Here is a 25,657-nt window from a genome sequence, read left to right on the forward strand (position 1 = left end):
ATTGGCTTTTTCTAAGGAAGCAGTTACACTGATAAGTTATAACAACATTTTTTGGATCTGCTTTGTTGGATGAAGATACACAAAACCCTGCAGGGCGGCTAACAGAAAGAGCCGGGTGCTTCCGGTGTTCCCGGCCGGTGCTGGAAGTTTGACCTGCCCCAAACGCCCCCTCTGTGCTTATAGCCAACCGATGCCGGATGTTCGCTCCAACAGCCCAGTTAAAAGAGATAAACGTACGGAGGGCGAGGAGCGTGAGAGAGAGGAGGGGCGGGGAAGGCAGGTTGAGATTAGTCCTTGGCCCCGGAAAAGCGGTCCGCGGCTCTGCAAACCTGTAGCACTTTTCTTAATCCCACCTGTCAGCTAAAAGTACTTTTTTTTATTGGTAATAAAGATTAATACTACAGGATCACACATTTATTGTGAAAAGTACTGAATACCACAAAAAAGGAGATCTGGAAAACACAAACATGTAAATCTGCACACTACTAATATATTCCTTTGTTTAATTCCTTAAAATCAATCTCCTTTGTTGTATTTTGCAAGAACCTAATGATATAAGCACAGAAGGAGACAGGTTTGGCCTGAAACCCATTAAGGCGAGTATATTGTAGCTACTTGCTACATGAAGCATTTTGTGTATGTAAACAGCTAAATGTGGCGTGACTCAGCCGCAAACATTTCAAAACCAAAAGGCTGAGATGTTACTGAACAAACAGAACTAAAGGATATCCACGCTGCTCTGTAACATGGCATGTTATCAGATAACACATAACCAGTGTGGATAATTGAAATCCACCAAGTAGGGATTAAAAATAATATTTCTTCAAGGTGAAGAGGCTGGCTGTGTTTCCAGTGACATTCGAGTGTTCTTTTTGTTAATCATTTAGTTAGGAGTCATTATGCCATTAAACTATAATTTACACACAGGATCATAGTGCAGCATAGTTAATGCAAAGAATTGAAGCGAGAGGCATTTCAAGGCCAGTTAGTTTCTGCATATACAAGATATCAATACATTTCATGTGCTTCACTGGGTTGTTCTACATTTTATCTACATACCGTTTACCTGTGAAAATGATGGTAGCCCCGCCTGGTCTAAAATGCAAACACCCACAGATTTACCTCGCAGTGTGGGAGTATCACATTGTCTCTCACACAGATTATTTCTTGCTTTATGTTACTATTCTCTTTATATTTAAAGTGTAACCCCGTTTCTCCCCTCCCTACGTTGGAACACACGGCGCTCCATTAGGCCTCGGCCATGTTCCTTGCTTGCTGGCGGAAGAGCGCTGACGCGCGCTCCCGCTCAGCACTGAGCCACTACAGCCGCAATTAGAGCGGCTTTAGTAGGGGCTCACCTGCGCTTCCGCGCGCTTGCGGAAGCGCAGGTCTTAGGGGAATTTAAAATTCCCCCGCTTGCCGGCGAGACAGGCCGGTCACGTGAGCGGTTCGCCCAATGAGGGCGAGCCAGCTTCGTTACGTCACTGGCCCGCTTTCCCTGAGCCTCAGCACGCCAGCGGGAAGCGTGTCCGAGGCCTAAGTGTCGGACAAACAGACTTTCCTTTGCTAGATTGTATTGGATGCCACACAACCAGGCGCCACCCCACTAGTGACATCAGACGCTACACACCGACATATGTTTTGCGTCACACAGGACGCTTCAAGGGTGATCACAGATTTACAGATTATCTGTGCTGCAACAGTAACTATATTTACAAAGTGGGCAGGAGAAGAGATCCGGCGCCACAGCCAGTGACTGAATCAGAGGCACTTCCGGTTTAGGTAACAAATCTTTATTGAACGCACAATAGGACACAGGCTACACCACAGTCTCCCCCTCAACGCGTTTCATGCTCAAAGTAGCGCTTCGTCTTGGAGTGGGGAGCTGTGGCCTGTGCCTGCACATTTGTAGTAAAAAAAGCCCGCGAAAAAACGGGTTTAAAATATGTTAACCCATGCATTACCAATGTCCTAACTGATTGTAATAGTGCTGCATGATCATAGTCCCATCATTACTTACTTTACAATAAATGCACATAAGCCCTAATTGTACTTAACATAGTACAGGCATACCCCGCTTTAAGTACACTCACTTTAAGTACATTCGCGAGTAAGTACATATCACCCAATAGGCAAACGGCAGCTCACGCATGCGCCTGTCATCACGTCCTGAACAGCAATACCGGCTCCCTACCTGTACCGAAGCTGTGCGCAAGAGGGGAGACTATAGAGCCTGTTACAAATGCATTATTTACATCAGTTATGCACGTATATGACGATTGCAGTACAGTACATGCATCGATAAGTGGGGAAAAGGTAGTGCTTCACTTTAAGTACATTTTCGCTTTACATACATGCTCCGGTCCCATTGCGTAAGTTAATGCGGGGTATGCCTGTAATGTGGAAAAATGCACATAGTGAGCTGGATACAATCATCTCCTAGACGAGCTCAGCCAAAGCCCTCCAATACCCACATTTGCTGTGTTACTGCAATAAGCTGCGTTTATAATACTGGCTACTGCAACATTGCGCAGCGCCGTAGTGAGTATATGCAATGCGTCGCGGGTGCCCATAGTGGGCGTGACGGCGACAGCTGACGTCAAGCGGCCGCGATCGCTGGAAGTCAAAGTATTTTGACTTCTTCAGCGATCGGTGTGCGACGTCAGCGGCACGTGAGCAGTTCAGCCAATTAGGGCGAACCGCTCACTGCCACGCCTCCACCACGCCTACTGGTCGCCCTCTCCTGTCTCCAACAGAGTGCAGGAAACGCTATAGGGGCGGCGACGGCTGACGTCATGCGGTCACCGTCGCTATAAACGCAGCCATAGATGGGACAACCTCCCTAATGTAATATCTTTATTTTGCCATTTCACAGTAAGATAATAGCAGCAGCCCTTTGCTAGGCACTGACAGGTATCAGGTTGTTATTGTTCTGTTCCTTGTTTTAGGTTGTGTTTTCACCACTTTCACCATATTAATTATTAAATCTTGCTTTAACTTAAGACATCATTTCAATTTCTATATTAGTAACAGGACAGTGAGTCCAATCAGAGAAGTGATCTTGTTCTTTTGTAAATATCCAATATTTACCACCTATTATATATAGGCTGTAGCAAGGGCGTCCTGTTATTTGAGTACAGGATATTGTAATGAGATAGATATTTATAGATATATAGATAAATAAAAAGATCACTTGTGAGCACATTCACATGTCTTAGACAGGTCTGCAACCCTGCCTTTCACCATTATCACCAAGCATGCAGTGCTTCCACTACAGCAAGGGATTCTGGGAAATGACATGCAAATGAGTACATTTTTTCCCCCAGAAAAAAAGCCTGGACATCTTTTTAGAAAGGAAATGTATACAGGGATATAAAAATAAGTAAACATGAGAAGGATGTTGATCCAGGGAGTAATCTGATTGCCAATATTTGGAGTATATAATTTTGAATGAATGTTTTCCCTTTATGAGATATTATTAGATGATGTTTCACTGGTGTTTTTTGTTTGCCTTCTTCTGAATCAATATACTGTAAGTAGGGATATAGGTGTAGGGCAAAGCAGTTCAAAAGAGGTGGGAGATGTCGTCACAGAAAGCGGGGCAGAGAAAGATTCTTAATAGTATTGAGGCTTGCTTTATTTGCACACATTCACACAACAGACTGCACATAAAGCAGCAGATTCCAGTCACAACGCTAGTAAACATTTTGGGTCTTCACTTCTTGGACATGAGACAGTCTTCCACCAGTCCGAAATTCTAAAGAACAGCGAGCTCCATCTCTGCATCTCTCCTTCTCTGTAATCATGTTTGTTTATAAAGCCTGGGATCATGGATAATAGTAAAGAAAAAACAAATCTGTTTTTCAGACGTCCGTGTACCTTTTTCATATCATTCTCAAGGTTTTCCTCTTGCTGGCCTTCAGACAGGCGTCTCCTGAGCTCTGCTATCTCTCTCTCCACAGACTCCCGGTATTGTCCCCACTGAGCACGCTCCTGCTCCAACCTGTGATGGAACTGGAGCTCATAGTCATGCAATGTCTCTAAGAGAAAAATGTAATGGAGAACATAGGTTTGTGATTATTTGCAGCACTCACCAAACAAAAGGTGATGTCGATGTCTGACCTCCAGAATAACCACCTTGGTACACCTGTTAGTAATGCTGCAACTAAGGGGTTAACCTGCCTGCCCATAATAAAATGTATATACCTTGACATGCGCCAAGTCGATGAACATAGGCAGAATATACATATATTGACAAATAATCCATTGAGCTATTCATCAAAATACTCATTACAGGTGCATCACCTGTTCACAGATTACTCGTAAGTGAAACTTTATTTTGGTCTAATCAAATGTTTTCGTTAGCAACAGAACAGATTGATTTCTCAACACAGATTGCAAACTCTAACAAATCTACGTAAGTACCAGCACTCACTGTCTAATAGCTAAATGATGAAAACAGTTGTAATGCAGAAAATACATTTAATAATAAAACAAACCAGAAATAAATTAAATGTGTTTGCAGAAACCGGTGTCACAAATGGGCATGTCACAAAGTGAGGGGTGGGGGGGGGGGGGGGGCGAAAGGAAAAGGGGGAAAAAACATGAAACAAGGAATATACTGTACACAAAAAACGGAGAACGGAAAGTATGCTAGGGGGGCGACGTTTCGAGGGACTACCTCTTCATCTGGCCCATTCCCCCTGGTCCAAAAGGTCCCAGAGGTACTTTCCCTAAGCCTCTCTTCCCCTATAACTGGTCAAATCAGACACCCCTGAAAATAGATAGCAATCATGCAGTGTAGGCTAAATACAGCTAATAGCAGGGCAGCAAGAATCCACTAAAGTCAATGCCAGTAGTTCAAGTACCACAAGACACGGTTGGCAATAGTACAGTAAAGGCTGAACACAGCTTGCAAAAAAGCAGCTTGCAAAAAAGCACCAGGAGTCCACAACAGTCAATAAAAGGTTAATGGGAATAGCAAATGAAAACAGTAATCAAACCCTCTGTGGCTCTGCTCCTCGTGCTCGTGTGGAGTGCTGAGGGTTTTGTGTATATTCCTTGTGTTTCATGTTTTTTTTTCCCCTTTTCCTTTCCCCCCCCCACCCCTCACTTTGTGAAATGCCCATTTCTGATACTGGTTTCTGCAAACACATTTGATTTATTTTTGGTTTGTTTTATTATTAAATGTATTTTCTGCATTACAACTGTTTTCATCATTTAGCTATTAGACAGTGAGTGCTGGTACTTGCGTAGATTTGTTAGTACTATACAGGGGAATAAGGGTCCCCTTTTGTTCCGTGCATCCTGCATTTGCATAAATGTAACACTATGAGTGTGCTGTCTATCGTCCCCTTTTACCCTTAGATTGCAAACTCTACTCCAGCTAAAGAGCTAGAAATCTATGTGCTGTACCTTTCATGATGGCTTGTAGAGAAGCAACTTCTTCCTGCCACTGTTTCTTCACATCATCGATGGCTTCATGTTTGGTGTTCTCAGAGACCGTGGCTATGGCCTTGATGTTCTCGATATCTGCCTGTGCTTGGGACAGCTGGAACTGCAGTTGAGAGATCTCCTCCTGTGAAGCCTGAACAGCAGCATGCTGACGCTTTAGGTCCTCTGCAAGAAAGGGAACCGGACAGGTCAGGAAAGCATGGACAGGAAAAAGCAACCGCCAAGTTAACTTGTGTCGTTTGATTACAGGTGTATTCATTACTAAACTCTACTAATCAGCACCATGTTCTTACTGTATGTAAGCAAATTGCGTTCTCGTGTTTGTTAACTCTTTGGTCATTTCTAAAATTTGTTGTGTCTGGGGATAGCAGAGGAAAGGGTAGAAAACCACCGATTTAAGAAAACCTCTGTAGATCGAGGAAGCAAAAGGTGATGCACTAAGGAACGGTAATTTACATGTCTATGCACAGGATCTTAGGATCTGCCGTGTAAAACAACGTATGATCTTTTTATTAAATAGAATAGGTCTGGGGCAGCCACACCCATCAACCGATTCCAATTATTTATTTATAGGACAGACTGCTCCTATTCTGCTCGTCAATTACCATCTTTTAAGATCTCCTGACTTGAAAAGGACTACAAATACATCAACGCTTACAAGCAGGAATTACAAAAGAAACCAGCACATCCTAAAAAATGTCATACTTGAGAAGTGTTGATGTACTGGAGGTTTTCTACCCTTTTCCCTGTATTATGCAAGCCAGTTTTTAAGCAAAGGTATTAAATAGCCATCTCTTCGTTATGCTGGTTACACTGCTGCCCTGGTGCATTAGTGGTGCTTTGGGAGAACAAAAGGATATTTAGCATTATCTAGTGCATCAAGTAACACATTCATATCGATTGTTTTACTTTTAATGGGATAATAGCTTATGCTAGGGAAAACATCACTGCATTGGGCTTTAAAAATAAGCATAACAAAATGCAACACAAGGGTTACAAAGGGCCACCCTGTTCCATGAATTTAGATGTAAATAAACTGCATGAGTAAAATCCAGCAGCCCATCACTGCTTGTAGACACCACACACCATTATGTGAAGTGTGCAGAAAGCTTTCTTATTTGGTAAACAGGACTTTGGAATGGAGTGCCAAATGAAATTTGATCATTATCTGGAACTTTAAGTTGATACTATGCTAGAGAAAGAGACTTCAGATTTCTTTCGGTATCAGCTATTTAAAGCTGCAGTTCAAGCTGCTGTTTAAAAAAAAAAATTAAAAAAAAAAATATATATATATTTTTTTTTCCCTATTCAATATGTGCATCAATACAATCTGCACACTGACAAGTGATTAGCTAAGCTGCAGATCGATCCGTTCTCCTGTAATAGACTGTAACAGATTGCTTGCCCAGGGTTATTTAATTCAGTTCTGTTCTCCCCCCTCCCCCCCCAAAAAAGTTTTTGCCCTGAAGGCGCCTTATAAAAGGTAATTACTATATGCTACAGCAGGGCTCTTCAACTGGCAGCTCGCAGGTCAAATGCAGCCTGCAAAGAGTCTTGCTGTAGCCCTTGAGGAGACTGCACCTGCTAGTTGCATACTAATTGCTTAGGTAGCCAAGCGCAGTTTCACACTACAACACAATTTTAATTTAAGTTAATGTAAATTTATATGGTACAGGTGTTATAAATGCTTGGAAAATGTTCCAACAGAATCATTTTTCATGTATCAATTTTTTTTTGTTTAACAATAAAAGTGCTGCCCTCCTGCACCTTTTCTAATCCAGCACCTTCAGAAAACTAGTTGAAGAGCCCCGTGCTACAGGCTATATGTAAAATCAAATATTAAACAGAAAATCAGCTAAACCTACAACAAAATCCTATCAAAACAAAACAATTGCTATCAAAACAAATCCCATACCTTCTTTTGCCAAGTACAACTCTTTGAATTTCGCTCTCTTCTGATTAAATTCCTGCTCAAGTTGTTGCTTGGTTCGAAGAAATTCTGCATTATTTTTCTCCAATTCCATTACCCGTTCCTGGAGAGCAGCTGATAAATAAAAGATGAGTTAGACACTTTTTCCCATATTTACTAATATATACACATACTGTATGTCGGTGTGTATATGCACACACACGTTTATATTTTGTTTAATTCATAAATACGGGCCATAATTTTTTATGACAGACATCTGACTTTTCCCCATGGTAGCCACATAAAAACACAAAGTGCCAGATGCAGCCTCCAAGATATCAATTTGTGGTCACTATAGTCTGTTTAAATATTTGATATGATTTTAAAAGCCTTTTTTTCCCCTTAGGCCTATGCAGGTTACTAAGCAATTCATACTTCCAAGATCCTTGTTTAATGAGAGTACGTCATTTGAACTTTAAACCTCTAAGAGGGAACATGTGGGCTTGTTGCATACAATAGATCTGCACCTGTGGCCCACATTATATTGGGTGCACAGCACTGGACTTCCCTATGGGAATGAACGATAGCTGCACCATCATCTCCTCCCTGTAATACTGGGACATATTGCACTGTGGCCATAACAAACTCTTTGGGATCCAGAAGAGTTTCCCTCCTCCCTTCCCCATTTTATCACAGGCCCCAATAGCAGCAAGGGGGTTTAAACACACAGGTGCCGCTCAATGTAAATATAAGATTTTTACCGGTGTATTTGAACTGGCTGCCCCAAACAGATATACTGCTGCTTTCCCTGGTTACCACAGGGCACCCCGATTACCCTGTGAACTTCTGCCTCCACTTGGCCAAGCTAGCAACAACAAGCATTTGATATTGACCTGAAACGCAGCATTTTTTTTGAATCCTTAAGTTGAACAAAACCAGCAAATCCTCCCTCCTCCCTCTTTTTTAAAGTATTATTATAGCAACAGCCCTTGACACTAAACTGGGGGTGTGTTGGGGGGGGCGGGTGAAGGAGAAAAAGAGGTCAACGCAGAATCATAGTTCCCGATATACCTACCCTTCAAGTTACCGGTGTTTCTGCTCCTATTTAGGAAAACAAGATGACAGCCTAACGGGCTGCAGCCCTGTGGGCCAATAGGAAGCCAAAAGGACATTGAGGGATGACAAGGTGGCCTCCTATTGGGCGACACCGGCGGCAATCCGAATTTACAGAAAGTAGAATGTACAACTAAAACTGTCATCTTGGGAACCGTGGAGTCCACCGTGCTAAATATAGCACAGCTCAGCTCCGGCGGACCGCCTAGTATTGAGTCTATTAAAGAAAATCAATAGTAAAGTACTGAAAATTGCTGCTTTAATCCCATTACTGCTGAAGTGACCTACACCAAGTTCATCTGTGTGCCATTTTGTTATGGAACGTCTCCCCCAAATCCAACCATAATAATAATCAATGTTAGTTATATAGAAACTTCATTGTGCCGGGCCTAAACAAGTAAATGTAACCCTACGTGTCCGACTTCAAGGGAGATTACATCGGTGTGTATTATATGGCTACTTCGCATGGGTTACCTCGACTCGGGGGCTGAATTCAGGCGGCTGGGCAATGAGGTAGCAAGGTTGTAGAATAATGGGTGCCAGGAACTTTTGTAGTACACCAGTCATTTGTTTCCCATGGACAGGGATCACTCATACACTAATATTATACTGTATTTTATAACAGACATGCATGAATACAGTTCTTCCATTAGTGCCCACACAACTCTCCAATGAATGTACTTTGATTTAGTTCCCTGAGTAAATATGGGACCCGGACCCCCTTATTGCATCGGAACATCATCGCTACTAATTCTATTACTTTGGGCCCCTATGGCAATCCTGGCAGATCTTTTCTTACTTGACAATACCTTTGCCTGTTTGAGAACTGCCACTTCCATACAGACCGATTAGGAATATTAGCACCGATCCGCGGTTAGAGTTGATCCGCCGGCACACGGGAGCCCTCTTTTCTGAGGCCCTCTATGTCATACAACAAAAGACAGGGGTGCCCAATGCTCCGTCCAATTGACTAAACATATATGGTAAATAGTATAAAGTTTAAATACTTCAATAATAATAATAACTTGGTTATTTAGTTTAACCCTTTGGCCAAAGCGTTGTAAGCCTGCATACCAAACGTCAAGGTATAACCAAAAATGCAGGTCCTACACTACACTGTGAACCCTTCCTTTTACCTCTGTATGAGGGGAAAGAACCATAGTAAGTCCTGTTCTTGCAGCAGAGTGAAAGACCTCCCAAGTGAAAAAGGTGAGGAGGACTTACTATGGTTCATTCCCCTCATTCAGAGGTAAAAGGAAGGGTTCACAGTGTAGTGTAGGACCAGCATTTTTGGTTGTCTTTTGTTGTATACATTTGCCACGCCCAGTAGCACTCTTTTTGACATAAATATATATTCATGATGTGGTGGGTGAAGAAGTTTGAGCTAGCTGGGAATGTGTGTGTGTGCCCTCTATGTCATGCCATATTCCTCATTATACTTCCTCAGGATTCCATTCCTTCTTTGGGGATCCTAACTTAACGGGTACTGTCCATATCGATAACATATCAAACAGGAGGGCCGTGTCTATATTATTACCTTATAAACATTACTTATCTAATAAGTAAAATGTTTATTAGATAAACATTACTTATCTACTCTCCCTGAGACTCCTCTGATGTCCTCTTGAAACCAACTTTCTAGAATAGTCCCTCAAATACCCCTGCGTGACGTCTGGATCCCCATAGCAACCCAGGGTGGGGCCTGGCATACAACAGTTACGTTAGTAACCCTTTAGGAGGTGGAAGAGAGATACCGGCGCCTGATCAGTCCACAATGGATGGAAGTCCAGTAGAAATAGTCCCAAATCCAGGATGTGCTATGGTCACTGAATCTTTGAGTGCTCCGTTAGGAATTCATGCAGGGGATGTGGAACATGAAATAAAATTAGAGAGAATTTAGTGCAACACAGTTAAACAGATTACACAGACAAAAAAAAAAAAAAAAAAGCGAAAAAAAAACAAAAAAAAAAAACCCAAAAAATAAAAATGCAAGCTGGCTGACACAGGGGGACAAGACAGACAGACACAACTAGACAGACAACATTAAAGCAAAGCTAATGATTAATTAACTTTTATCATTAGCTTTGCTTTAATGTTGTCTGTCTAGTTGTGTCTGTCTGTCTTGTCCCCCTGTGTCAGCCAGCTTGCATTTTTATTTTTTTGGTTTTTTTTGTTTTTGTTTTTGTTTTTCGCTTTCCTTTTTTTTTTTTTTTTTGTCTGTGTAATCTGTTTAGCTGTGTTGCACTAAATTCTCTCTTCTTTTATTTCATGTTCCACATCCCCTGCATGAATTCCTAACGGAGCACTCAAAGATTCAGTGACTGTAGCACATCCTGGATTTGGGACTATTTCTACTGGACTTCCATCCATTGTGGACTGATCAGGCGCCGGTATCTCTCTTATTTATGCTGTTCATCTGATTGTACTATCAGGTTCACCAGGCTGCCTATCTACCAATAGGGTTCCCCCTCTTAACAGGGTACATTGTTATTCCCATTAGCGCTTTTTTACATCACCTTTTTTTCCTTTAGGAGGTGGGTTACATAAATAAAAGGCAACACTGTACAGCAAAGTACCCCAACCTTAGTTTCTGTAGTGAATTCACTTTTTCCATTACACTAATTGTCATCGAACAAAATTATTTCGCACTTTCAGGCCCAGTCTTCTCCGTTCTCTGGAGAATTTGAGATGCTCTGATATAACTGAAATGTTCTTGAGCAAGGGGAAGAAAACTTTGCCACATACTGAATATGGGCATCAGTGGTAAACTCCAGTTATAAAAGAAGACTACTAGTAATGTTCCTACGCTGCCCTTAACACCTTGAGCTCCAAAAGAGTATATAGCAAATGCATATCTAATGCACTACAGCCACCACCAACACTGAAGAACGTAATCCAAAACCCGGGATAAGACAGACAACTGCACAGAAGGTGGCTCATACTACACTACTACCACCATCGAATCTCTGGGACATAACACGAGTCTCCACAAAGGCGTCAGCTGAAGAGCAGCCAAAGAGTGTCGCCTTTTGTGGCTCGATTATTGGGTTGGGTAACGTATTTCAGGTGCATATGAAGCATTTCCATCTTAACACATCACCTGCTCTCACAGCTCTACCTCCACATAATCCCACTTGCCTCTTCCCAAACGCCAACTCCTTCAATTAACAAGCAGCTATTAGAAACAAAAAACACACCACCCCCTGTACCTTATGTTTCCACTTACACTTCCTTATAGAGTGTAAGCTCCTTGGGGCAGGGCCCTCCTTACCTATTGTAACAATGTTAATGTTTGTTACCAATTGTTTTTTCGTCCTCCAACCCTACTGTACCGCGCTATAGAATATATTGGCGAGTAATAAATAAATGATACTACTACAATCTGTTCTAACTGCATCATTAGGTGTATGCAACACAAGGGCTGCAACATGACATCATTAATGACCCATTGTAACATCTTAAGTGTCACATATGAAGTGTATATCTGTCTGAATTGATTTCTCTATCAATTTAACCCCAACAGAACTATTATCCCATGAACATCTTTGGTATGTCTAAGTTGATTAGGCACAAGCCCACCCTTAATTTGCATTGTCATCTGATTTTGTCAAGAATATTTAAGGGAGTTTGTACTGCCTGTGCAACATCTTAAGTGTCACATATGAAGTATCTGTGGAGTTAAAATTGGACGTGAAGAATACAAGCGGAGCTGCACTTCGTTACCAACTCTTCAACTGGGAGAACTTGGCTTTCAAAATCGTCTGAGACTTTTTACTAATCTACAAATGACCTTTCTTAGGCGTGTAATATAGTGCGCGCGCGTCAATTAGAATTGGCTGTGTCCAGGCCTGGCGTTCTATACTTCAGCCGCGCGCGGCAGTGAGCGGTGGTGCGACAGATCACAGCAAATACATGAAAAAATATTTTTTCGCGCTGCTGCCGCGACACATGACGCTGCCAAGCCAATCGCAGCGCGGCTATCGCTGTGACGTCTATAGCCACGCACGCCACCGCTTACAACATATAAACGAAACACGTGCGCCACGTCGGGCACGCACCTGCACCAGCGCCTACTATAACAAGCCTTAGCCGTGGTGTAATCTTCAGTGCTACATTGTCCTCCCAAGCCCGATTTATACGTCTGCTCTTTCAACTTCTACTCATATCCTCCAACACCTGGGAACTCTCCTACCTTTCTCTCTTTGCTCCCTGCATCTCATTATCCCTCCACTATTTTCTGTTACCGCACTCCTTTGTAAACTTTTCTATTCTCTCCAACTTCCACACTCTCCTCCTATCCACATTTCATCTCTCCTTCCCTCCAACTATGCCCGTGCTCATACACCGCACCACTATTTATAAACCTCTTTCCCAACATCTTCTACACCCCTTAATAAAAGCACCCCCACAAATCCTTGTCATCTCATCTCTCTCTCTCTACTCCTCCTCCTGCTGAAGCATCCCTTGACTCATGGCTACTGTCCTAAACCAGTGTCACTCCTACCAACAGTTGTGGGCACTGTTTCCCAACATAGCACTTAGATTGTAAGCTCTCCGGGGCAGGGATTTCCTTTCCTATTGTCTGACTTTGCTACTCTTATTGTATTATTATAATTCCCTGTACTTTATTGTCTTTGTAAAGCGTTGAGTAAATGGTCAGCGCTATATAAAGATATACATACACTACATACATTGTAGTTTATTAAACACCATGGCTGGCATTATCCCTAAAATGTGCAGAATACTCAGGCATTGTAGCATCATATTTCAACCTTGGGGAAGAAGAAGAAGAAAAAAAAAAAAAAAACAACACACCTTACATTTTAAATAATTGATGATGCTCTGTGGGATTCACACCACTAGAGATGTTTCATCAGCTTCTTGATGTCTCAGCAGTAAAAAGGATGCACCAGGCCAACCGACAGGGCAAAGAGGATTTTACTGCTCAAAGACTTTGCAGATGATTATTAAAAACCACAAGGAGTGTTCATGCTTTCAAAATTATGTATAAATATCTTGAAGTTCTAATAAATCAGGAGAACAAACTTTAGAAAAGAAACGCACACAGTAGAACGTATGGACAGTGGAGATGTGACATTTTTGCTGAGGTTTTCGCACCAAACAAATAGTGAAAAAAGTTTAGTGAAAACATTAATCACTACAACTAAATGTGGAAGGTCACGAGGCCTTTTAAACAGCCCTTTTGGTGAAATTCTGTCAAAGTGCCAAAATTCTGGCAACATTTTGCAAGTGTAGTCAAAATGTTATATTTTCTCTGCAATGTGAATTTTCCTTAAAGAAGTAGCAAAAAACTTTTTGCAAAACATATTTAATGACATTTGCACGTCTACTTGACAGCATACTACAGTGTTTCCCAACCGGGGTTCCGCGGCACCCTGGGGTTCCGTGATAGGATCAAAAGGGTGCAGCGGGATTCCCCTGACCTCCCAGAGCAGGGAGAGAGCACGGCTGTTTCCTCTATCCTGATTGGCTGCTGCTGGGAAAATGCAGCTAATCAGGAGGTGGTGTCAGGAGCCTGCGGGGTGTGGTCAAGTAAAGGAGGAACCAGCATGGGCAGGAGAGAGGTGAGGTTATGCATCGTGTGTGTTTGTTTTCTGCGTCCCCTGCCCCTTCCTCCCCCTTCTCTGTGTGACCCAGTCCTGTTGTAGGAGTGTCTGAGCAACTGAGCACTGTGGTTAGGAGTGCCCCAAAAGAAAAAAGGTTGAAAACCACTGGCATACTGTGTAGAGCGCTCAGCACGTCAGAAGAAAACAAGCAATACTACTACAATTACTTTTCCCCCCCCTCATTCCTTTTGGTTCATTCAGTAAAGAACGCGGGAGGTACAAGCCTTCCTGGGCTAGGCATTGACTTCTCTTGATACTTTTACTCCATCTGGTACATTACACCAGGGGTGCGCAAACTGGGGGGCGCAAGATTTTCTAGGGGGGCGCAGCGGTTACAGAGGCGCTGCGTCTTTCCCCAAGGCATCTAAATTACATGCCGGGGGAGGCGTGAGGCCTCTGTAACGTCCTTTACCTGCTGCCAGTCAGATCTTCGGCGACGCGGCACAATGGCAACGCGGAGTCAAATTACACTGCGGGGTCACGTGACGTGGCGCTACATCACATGACCTGCGGCGTCATTTGATGCCGGGTTGTAGGAGAGGGGGGGCGCGAATGCTGGGGCTGCGAGGCAGGAGGGGGGGCGCGCAGGTAAAAATGTGCGCACCCCTGCCTTGCACACACAGTAGTGTCTCACAGTCCGGAGTTTCACATTGTTACGATTTGGAAAGCCAGTGATTAAAGTGCTTTAAATACATGAGTGCACTGTTACGCATCGCTGACCCATCTGATACTCAGTGCTGGGGCAATGCTCTGGTACATCATTTCAGAAAGCTGTCTATACCTGATTTCCTTACAAACGGGCCGTCTCTCTTAGGGTGAAAGCCAATATGGACAGTAGCATGTTTAATAGGCTAAACACAGCAGAACTACACCTTTAAAAAAAAACATTAAAAAAGGGAAAGAAATATAAGTATTTTAAAATAATTGGCATAACATTTCTATGGTAAACAAAAGCTTTATGTGATCTTTACAATCTGTATCTAATATCCCAATAAGTAATATGGGGTTAATTCTATATATGACAAAGTGGCCATTCTTGGATGAAAAGTCTATAGGGACGTTTGGCTGAAAACAGGCCGAATGGGCACATATAGAATAAGGGCCTAACACAGTTGGTCATACCTCAAATCTACTGGTAAAGTGTTGTTTTTGTGTTGTTTGTTGTCTGTAAAGTTCTTATAATGTCAAATACAAATAGTTGATCTGCACAAGTTCAATGGACCCAAACAAGAGAAACTCATTAATTAGGAACCGGATTAGACGGATGCATAGTTTGTTTTTATATATTTTGACTCTTTTTCCCTCTTCACAAAAATTTAAAAGCCTTTGGTTAAAAAAAAAAATGCATTTCTTTACAAATAACGTGAAACTGTAGGTGTAAATAAAAGAACAGTAATACTAAATACACATTAGGACCAGCACTTTAAGACCACTGTCTAAAGCTGTGTATAATTCCCAGGAACAACCTATTCAGATGGGATATAAATATCAATGTGAAACAGGCATCTACTAAAAGTACAAGGACAATCTGATAACAGGATTCTGTGGAACGGATTTACTCGTCCCTGGTTTTCCATAGTCTATCCCAACATATTTCCTCAAGGAACAATATTAATGAGCTGTGTGTGCGTTATACAGCAATGCTGGGATTTGCAAAAATTTGTATTGAGAAAGACGATACAAAAACGTTAAAAATATTTTCAAAGAGGCAGCACTGGCCAAAATGTATCCTTAATGGCCTGAAACATCTGGTCAGCTATAGCAATGGATTACCACACTGTGAATTTAAAATAAGTATGCTTTCAAATAAAGGCTATGGCAAGTACATGGGGTCCACCCCAAGAGCTCTTTTGCTCCATGGGTCAGCCACAACTGGCTTAAAACTGTCAAAGTGAAATCTGCTCTTTGCTCCTTCATGTTTTATTGATTTAACCCTCCTGATAAACCCTATACATTCGCAGTATGTCTGAACATTTAACTGCTGGGACATCACATTGTCTATCTTTTTTAGAGAGCATAGAGATGACGGTAATCATAGACCACAGATTGTCAGAATGTTGCCTGCATATTATTGTGTGTTGCCTGCCCCTGGACCAAAACGGTGATCCGCTTTAAATAAAAAAAATCTTCCACATTTCCCCTCCTCCTGCATCTCAGCTGTGCACCCAGGCATTTCTTCTCCTGTTTCCAAGAGTGCTCACTTAACTTGTGCACAAGTATGCATCCCATTGCAATGCTGCATATATCAGGAAAACGTGCGTCATACTGAGATTCAGCATTAATACAGGGTTCTGCTTCTCCTTGGAAAGCACAAAACTGTACTCTTCCTAAACTACCAGACAGAGAAGAAAGGAACATGGAGAATTCGCCACCACGTTTGTGTAAACCTTTATGCAAACCAATCAGCACCAGGTGAAAGAAAAGACAAAGACATAAGCTTTCCTTGGCTCACAGGTGACCTGTGTATTATGGCAATCCACAGCCAAAGCCAATTACCTGTAAGATTACATCCGAGACAGCTATTTAGAAATGAACTGTCAGTAAGCTTCTGTTTTAACAAAGCAAAACTTTAAAAATGTATTAATTATATTCAAAGAATACTTTTTTTTACATGGAAAAAAAAGCGAATAAGTTATTTTATTTATAAAGATACTAAATACTCAGCCAAGAACATTACATACCATGCTGCAGCCAGCTTCCTGAAAGGGTATCAGTAGTGGACTACAGTAGACAGATGTAGCCAACGTTATTGCAACCCTTGGCGTGCTGCAGCGGGACATACGCGACGGGAGAAGCGCTCACTGTTTTGAATCAGCCTCGTACGAGAAGATGGCGGGGATAAAGCGCTAGGTCACCCGTGGAAGTGCGCAATAATGTTGGCTGCATCAGTACTGTAGCTCTTTCACTGCGAAATTTAAAACACCAATGTCATAGACCTGATCAATGGTGTTGGATCTTCTAAAACGCCAATATTATACCCAACACTGTTATTGTATATAGTGTGAAGCAGAAAAGCATACTATTAATAAGTTACCTTTCATTCACTTCAATGGAAAGGACTGGATTCTTAACTGTGGCATGGTTCCAGATTAGAATTTCTTGCTAATATTTCCCCCGAAATGTTGGCTGTGCTGCCTGACTGGGCATTTCGGATTAAATGTGTGTGCCTCATTGTAATGGAGCATGCAAAAAACTTTTTTTTTTTTTTAATTAACATGATTCATGCAAAAATGTAATTGATGCGAAAACCACAGGAGAATGTTAGGACAAACAAAAAAGCAAAACATAAGACGGAAAAACGATAAACCGTGAAGACTATTTAAAAAAAAAAAAAAAAAAAAAGGCACCAAGAGAAAAGGGAGAAGAAAAACAGCAGCAGAGTAAACGCTCTGATGTATTTTTTTAATTGGGAGGCAGTTTGCGTCTCTCTCACATAGTGGCCCAGTAATGAGCATGAGATGTTCATCTTACTTCCGAAGTCATTCTGTTAGACACCTTACTGAAGTCTGAACCTGGTGTTTGCTATTGAGCACCTCAATGTTTGCTTTAGTTTAAGGGTGGAATGAATATCCTTGCAGTAGCTACTCAGTCACGCTATATAAACCACTAGATAAATTTTTTTTATGTGAGAAGCCTAAGATCATTACAACGGTTACTGCAGGGAATACAATAAGAAAATGGTATGCCATTTACCAATGACCGCAAGAAACAATGTACACGTTAATATAGATGATTCACTGTGAACAGTAAGTATTACATAGTAGATGAGGTTGAAAAAAGACTTGTGTCCATCAAGTACAACCTATGCTAAATTTAGACAACAGATACTTTATCCTATATCTATACTTCCTTATTGATCCAGAGGAAGGCAAACAAAAAAACCTAGAGTCATATCATCCAATGATATCTCATAAGGGGAAAATAAATTCCTTCCTGACTCCAAAAATTGGCCATCAAATTATTACTCCCTGGACCAACATAGTTCCCATATTTACTTACTTGGAATATCCCTGTAAACCTTTCCTTTCTAAAAAGATGTCCAACCTTTTTTTGCACAAATCTATTGCATCTGCCATCACAGTCTCCATGGATAATGAATTCCACATTTTTACTGCCCTTACTGTAAAGAACACTTTGCTTTGTTGCTGGTGAAATCTCCTTTCCTCCAAACTAAAAGGGATGCCCCTGTGTCCATTGTACTATACTTGGGATGAATACAGCTCAACCCCGTTCCGCATATAACGCGGTTTGAGCGTGGGCCCCGAATTAAAAATTTTTTTTTGCACACACTGCATACACTCACAGCACACTGTACACTCACTGCACACTACACACACTCACAGTCAAATACACACACACACACACACACACACACACACACACACACACACAGAGACACACACACACAGAGACACACACACACAGAGACACACACACACACACACACACTGTCTCTTAAAGGGAGCTTGCTCTCGCAAGACGGAAGCAGAAAGCAGAGACAGGGAGAAGAGCTGCCAGATGCCAAGTGCTGTGTGCTGTTGCCTCTGCCCCACCGGGTCTGGGAACACTGGGAGAGTTCTCAGCTTTTCCCCTCCGGCGGACGCGGTACCACCACAAAAAAATTAAAATTAAAAAAAATTAAAAAAACAAATTTCGGCGGCCATTTTTTTGCTACCCCGTTTATAACGCGGTGGTCGCGGGTGGCCCCCGAGGACCACGCTATAACGGGGTTAACCTGTAGTTCTTTTGAAAGCTCCTTGTACTGTCCCCAAATATATTTGTATATAGTTAACATATCCCCTCATAGATGCCTCTTTTCTAATGTAAATAAATCTAATTTAGCTAGCCTCTCCTCATAAGTTAGATTGTCCATCCCCTTTATTAATTTGGTGGCTCTTCCCTGCACTCTCTCTAGTTCCATAATGTCTTTTCTAAAGAGTGGTGCCCTCCATATTAAAGGTGTGGTCTTACTAATGCTTTGTAAATGGGCATAATTATGTTTACTTCCCTTCCATCCAATGCCCGTTTAATGCAAGATAAGATATTTTTTGCCTTTGCAGCTACTACATGACTTTGGGCACTATTGATAAGTCTGCTGTCTACAAGCACTCCTAAATCCTTCTCCATCAAGGATTCAGTAAAGTGAAGAGTACAAAGGTGATTGTACCCCAAAGAAAATTCACTTAAATGCACACCACTAATTTAAAATATAACCTTTAATATTATTACTTAAAACATATATTACCGAGTGTTTATGTAACGGTGTTTAAAAGGAAATGAAACAATGTACCTAAATCCCCTCATGTATACGACCACTCAAACACATTTAATAGTTGTATTAATAGTACGGATATGTTTTACCTTTGCAGCTACTGCATGACTTTGGGCACTATTGCTAAGCCTGCTGTCTACAAGCACTCCTAAATCCTTCTCCATCAAGGATTCCCCCAATTTAATTTGTAAGTCGCCTGTTTATTCTTGCTTCCCAAATGCATAACATTACATTTATCTGTATTAAACCTCATCTGCCTTTTACCTGCCCAGGTTGCCAGCTTCTCCAAGTCCTTCTGGAGAGAAATTACATCCTGCTCTGATTCTATTACCTTACACAATTTAGTATCATCAGCAAAGAAGGAGACTTTGCTCTCGATGCCAACCTCAAGGTCATTAATTAACAAGTTAAAAAGCAGGGGTCCCAGTACCGATCCCTGGAGTACCCCAGTCACGACTTTAGCCCAACCTGAAAAAGTTCCATTTATGACAACCCTCTGTTGTCTGTCCTTTAACCAGTTTTCAATCCAGGTGCATATATTTTTACAGAGTCCAATTTGCTTTATTTTGTACACCAACCATGTGTGGAACCGTATCAAAAGCCTTTGCAAAATCGAAGTAGACCACATCAACTGCATTACCCTGGTCTAAATTCCTACTTCCTCAAAGAAACAAATAAGGCTAGTTTGGCATGATCTTATCCTTCATAAATCCATGATGACTATTACTAATGATTTTGTTTTCCATTAGGTATTCCTGAATATTATCCCATATTAAACCTTCAAGTAGTTTCCCCACTAATGAAGTCAGGCTTACAGGTCTGTAATTCCCCAGTTGTGATCTAGCTCCCCTTTTAAATATAGGCACCACATCTGCTTTACGCCAATCTTGTGGTACTGAGCCTGGGGAAACTGAGTCCCTGAATATTAAACATAATGGTTTTTCTATTACTGAGCTTAACTCCTTGAGAACTCTTGGATGTATGCCATCGGGGCCAGGTGCCTTATTTACTTTAATTTTTTCAAGCCGCCTATGAACGTCTTCCTCAGTTAACCAATTGTTCATTAATATGGAGGTTGTGGCTTCCTCCTGCGGCACTACAATTGACATTGATTCTTCCCTGGTAAACACAGAGGCAAAGAATTTGTTTAATACCTCTGCTTTTTCCTTATCTCAAATAATCTGCCTACCCATCTCACACTGAAAGGGTCCTATATTTTCTTTTCTCATTTTTTTGTTATTAAGGTACTTAAAGACCTTTTTAGGGTTGACCTTACTTTCTATTGCAATCCTTTTTTCATTATCCATTTTTGCTAATTTGATTGCCCTTTTGCAATTTTTGTTACATTCCTTATAATTCTGATACGATGTCTACGTCCCTTCTGACTTAAAGAATCTAAACGCCTTCCTCTTCTTGTCCATTTCCTCCCCTACCTGTTTATTTAGCCACATTGGTTTTGACTTATTTATTTTATACTTATTACCCAAGGGTATACACTGATAAGTGTGCTTTTCTAACATTTTTTTAAAGACTGCCCATTTATCTTCTACAGTTTCCTGCAAAAACATCATCCCAATGTATTACTTGTAGATTAGTCCTCAGTTTAATCTGTTTTTTGATAATTTATATCAAATGAGACCATGTTATGATCACTGCTACCCAAAATTTCCAGGACTTGAATATTTGTTATTACTTCTACATTGTTGGTTATGACAAAATCCAGTATTGCCCCTCTCCTGGTTCGTTCCTCATTCATTTGGGTCATAAAATTGTCTTTAAGCACCCCCAAAAACCTGTTTCCTTTTGTTGTAATGCTAATCTCATTGCCCCAGTCTATGTCTGGATAATTAAAATCACCCATTATGCAAACATGACTTAGTTTTGATGCCTTCTCCATTTGCAAAATTATTTTAGCTTCCTCAATCTCACAGATATTTGGTGGTTTATAGCATAGCCCTACAAACATTTTCTTTATACTTTTACCTCCACTGCTAATTTCTATTCACAAGGTCTCTACATTTTCATAATTCCCTTCATAGACATCATCCCTTATAATAGGTTTTAGATCCGGTTTTTACATACAAGCATACTCCACCGCCTCTTCTATTTGCTTGATACTTCCGAAAAAGGGAATAACCCTCTAAATTAACTGTCCAGTCATGAGTTTTATCCCACCATGTTTCAGTAATGCCTATTATATCATGCTGCTCCCTTGCAGCAATTAATTCAAGTTCCTCCAAGCTTCATGCAAGCATGCATTTAATTTTTTTCCAGCCTGTACTATTATCTTATTTGCGCCAACTTGGTTTAGTCTTTAGAAGTCTTTTTTAATATTATCTGTATTTGCTATGGGTGTCGCGCTGCTTGTCAAACTCGCACTTGCCCCCATTCTACCTCCATAACCCCTTGTTTCCTCATCTATTATGTTCATTATGTTTCATTCCCCTCCCCCCTCCATCCTAGTTTAAAATCTCCTCCAACCTTTCTAACATTCTCCCCCCTAGCACAGAAGATCCCTCTTCATTGAGGTGCAATCCGTCCCTAGAATAAAGATGGCACCTCTCAGAAAAGGAGTCCCAGTGCTCTTTAAAAAAAAAAAAAAAAAACACCCTCCTTCCTGCACCACTTTCTTAGCCATGCATTAACCTCCCTAATCTCTGACTCCCTGCGGTAGCGCATGGCACTGGTATTTCAGAAAATACTACCATGGAGGTCCTTGCCTTAAGCTTTTGGCCTAGATCCCTGAAATAATTTTTTAGGACCCTCCTTTCTCTAATTTTGTCATTGGTGCCAACATGTACCAAGACCGCCCAGCCCCTAATAAGTAATAAATAATGAACAACATTTAATAATTTAAACTAAAAAACAACATTTAAGTAAAACACATACGTACATCAGTAGTTCAAGAGCTACTGATTCAACAATTGTGGAGAGCTCAGTGATATCCGAGTGAGAACACAACCCAAGAAAAGATGGCTATTCTCAAACATCGCAAGTGCTTTTCTATGTAGTCACTGTTCACTTGGTATTTTCTGGGATTAAAGCTGGACATAACTGATACGTTTCTGGAGCGCTTAGTCATACAGAATACACTGCCACACATATGGCAGTGATATGCCTCCTCAACACACTTGAAGAAACCTATGGGGTAGCGAGAGCTCTATAATTTTTTTTTTTTTTGAAAACTTTTTTATTGGGTAGATATATAGTTACATGTATGCAAGTGTCAACATTTACATCCCAATACATTACACCATTTTCAAGTTTTGTGGAAGAGGGGCAAGGCAACTTGCCCATAAGGAGCACTTCCCAAGAGGGGGAAGCTTAGTATAGTTCCGAAGTAGAGAGAAGAAGGGAGAGGACCAGTGGGGGGGGGGGGGGGGTGGAGAGAAAGGGAGGAGGGGGGGAGGAGAAGAGGGGGGGGAGTATATCTTCTTCTGGGTGGCCTGCGTCCCAGTTTATTAGGGCTAGTAGTCCTCTGTGAGGGGGATTCCTGTTTTGATCCGGGGAGCTCTATAATTTTTATAATTTCATTTATGAAGAACGCTAAAAATATCATAACCTACATCCCTCGCTAGAGTTCTAGAAACTGGAAGCGTGCGATGATAAAGGATCATGATCCCTATGTGGGGATGCTTCAAGCCCAACATGGAAATACTGAACTCTAGTGATTCCTACATTTTGTTGTGGATAGATTGTCTGCCAAAACATTTGCACACATTATTGTTTCTGTATGTTGTTAATAGATGCAGAAAAAAGGTGCCTTAAAAACGCATTTTTAAATGATTTCCATGATGCACAATGGAGCTTGAATAGGACCAATTATGGAAAATTATTTTGTAAGTATCTATTTTGTTAGCCCAGTAAAAGGCATCTCATCATACAAGCAGATTACAGACTATTTCTCAGAAACACGAAGACTGTATATATTTGGATAGCATCAGGTCATTAAATCTACAAATCAAACCGCACTGCTTTGTCTCTGCAACTATTGATCTTATCTTTCAGGGAACTGCTGAAGTCAGACTGCAAAACCTCGTTTCTCTATTTACAATACACTGGTACCATAGATTGTGTGTTTGGTAGCAAATTTCACCTTCAATTCCTGGATAAAGCCCAAGACATTACTGGTGCCTTCTACCAATTATAACCACTGACCAACACAAGCAGACATGGATACTCCCTAATGCTCTCTGAAATGATGTATATGGCTTTGGTCCCGCTGTGTCCGGCGGCGCGCGCGCACGTTACTCACCAGCAGGGGTATCCTCCCAAACCGGTCCCAGTCCCCCCTCGCTGCACGGCTTTCTACGCGCTGTGACGCGTCAGCCGCCAGGGGATGCAAGAGAATTGCGATCCCGAGCAGTGACGCGTTACGTGGTGCGCTGGTGAGCCAATCAGCGCTGGGGGCTGGAGTTAGAGGCAGCTTCCCCCACCTCCAAAAGGTAGGGGGGGGGGGGAAGTGTGTGTGTGTATATGTGTATGTATGTGTCGTGTGTTGGGTGGGGTGTTGTGTGTGTGTGGGGGGGGGGGGGAGGGAGAGCCCTCTGCTCAAACCATGTCACCATGGTCTCAATCTCAGACCTGGCAAAGTTTTTGACCATCAAAAAGAAATAACGCAGAGCTGTCTGTTTGATACATACGTTTGTGCTTATGGCTACTCCATACATTGTAAGTTGACATACGGAAGTATGATTGGAGTAAATTATATGTTGAGCAGAGGAGCCACAACATTTTACATTGGACATGAGTAATTGAGGCTAAATAAAGAGATCAGAAAAATACAGAATAGAGCGGAGAAAAGCTGACTAAAAGGAAGGTGTGTAGATTACTGGGTGAAGTTACCATTCTGTCCCTGAACGCAGAACATTCTTGTAACTGGAATACCCCCAGCTCGGGTAACATTTGAGAGATTTCACCACAATATTTGACCTCATTTGCCATGATTGTCGACAGGCCAGTCAATAAGTTGAGGCATCATTGTAACACATCACTGATTGGCTGCAGCTGGCGTTCTCTTTCTGAACTGGAGTCCCTAGACATATGGAAGCAACCTTCTGCTCTGGGGGAGCTCAAACCACGGCCCCCCGCTCCCGCTCCCTACAGACCGCATATAGCGGTCAAGTGCCTCTCCACGCGCCGCCTGTCTGCAGTGCGGGGGCGTGGTCTGAGGCAGCGGGGCCTTAGCCTAAGAGGTCTCATGTCAGTTGGTTACTACTGTGGGTATGAAAGCTAAAAGGTTTGAGAACCACACAAAGTCAATGCGGCAGAGTTGTATAGGCAGTCAAGCACATGGATTTAGATATTTATACATGTTTTGTTGTGTTTCTTTTTAGTAAAGGTACAAAAGAATAACTTAGGAATAGTTTGAAACACAGACAGGAGTAATTGTTCAGCTGGTTTACTAATTAGCAGATGCGAGCCATACCATAAGTATAAGATATGCTCAGATAAAGGAGACAAGGGAAATTCAAAAAACAGTTATAGTCTCCCCATACATGGGAGTGGCATACATTTAGTAACTTGTGATTGGATAGAGTGATACATCTATGACTCATGCTAGAATCTGATAGGACAGAATTTGCATCTCTTAATTTGGAATAGTACCGTGTGTAAAGAACGTGAATGTTAATATAGTGGGATGTCTTAGAAGAGAAGGTAAATGACATCTACCCAAGACCAGTGCCCGTGTGCAAAAATAAAAGTACCATCCAGAGACAGACACCAAACAAGAGCTTTACAGAAAAATTCTTAAAGAGACAGTCACCCAAATCTTTGAAAGAACTTGTGTGTAGTTTCGCTTCTTTTTGATCTAGCACTTAGAATAGTCTCCCAGAGAGAATGTGTTGTGAGCACCGCTTCCAATGGTCTTATCAGCATGATTGCTACATAACTTCAATTAATCATTCAACAAATTCTCCTGTTAAACAATTTTTTATCTAATACTGCATCTCACTTGAAGAGGAAGAAGAGATGCTATCTACTGGTGCTACAGCGGATGCACAACTGAGATCTGGCACCAATTTTAACAACAACAGTCCCTAACCTCAGATACGGTCTGTAATGTTATCTCCCAAATATTGACATTAGGAGCAGAATGTAGACTTTAACACTGTTCTATCAGAGACACGGAGATCCTGACACAGGAGTCCTGTATTAAGGTCTATATGTAAACTCACCAGAACTTAGGCAAAGACGTGAGAGTGTAGCTGGCTGGACTTTTCTTCTGAGGTGGCAAAAACAATGATAGTCTTAGGGGCTGATGCACGAAGCGTTGATGTG

General features: G+C 41.6%; 1 protein-coding gene across 2 annotated transcripts in view; it reads right to left on the reverse strand.

Annotated features, from left to right (window-relative positions):
- Nucleotides 1-25,657, reverse strand: part of RABEP1 (rabaptin, RAB GTPase binding effector protein 1) — a 64,223-nt gene that overhangs the window by 31,890 nt on the left and 6,676 nt on the right. For both annotated transcript variants that reach the window (XM_075590010.1, XM_075590009.1), the window contains exons 2-4: nucleotides 7,370-7,498; nucleotides 5,416-5,619; nucleotides 3,880-4,040 (exon numbers count right to left, since the gene is read on the reverse strand). In XM_075590010.1, coding sequence (XP_075446125.1) covers nucleotides 3,880-4,040; nucleotides 5,416-5,619; nucleotides 7,370-7,498 — 494 coding nt within the window. The remainder of the gene's footprint in view (nucleotides 1-3,879; nucleotides 4,041-5,415; nucleotides 5,620-7,369; nucleotides 7,499-25,657) is intronic.

Source organism: Ascaphus truei, chromosome 3, assembly GCF_040206685.1.
Source record: "Ascaphus truei isolate aAscTru1 chromosome 3, aAscTru1.hap1, whole genome shotgun sequence".
In the NCBI taxonomy this organism is placed as follows: Eukaryota; Metazoa; Chordata; class Amphibia; order Anura; family Ascaphidae; genus Ascaphus; species Ascaphus truei.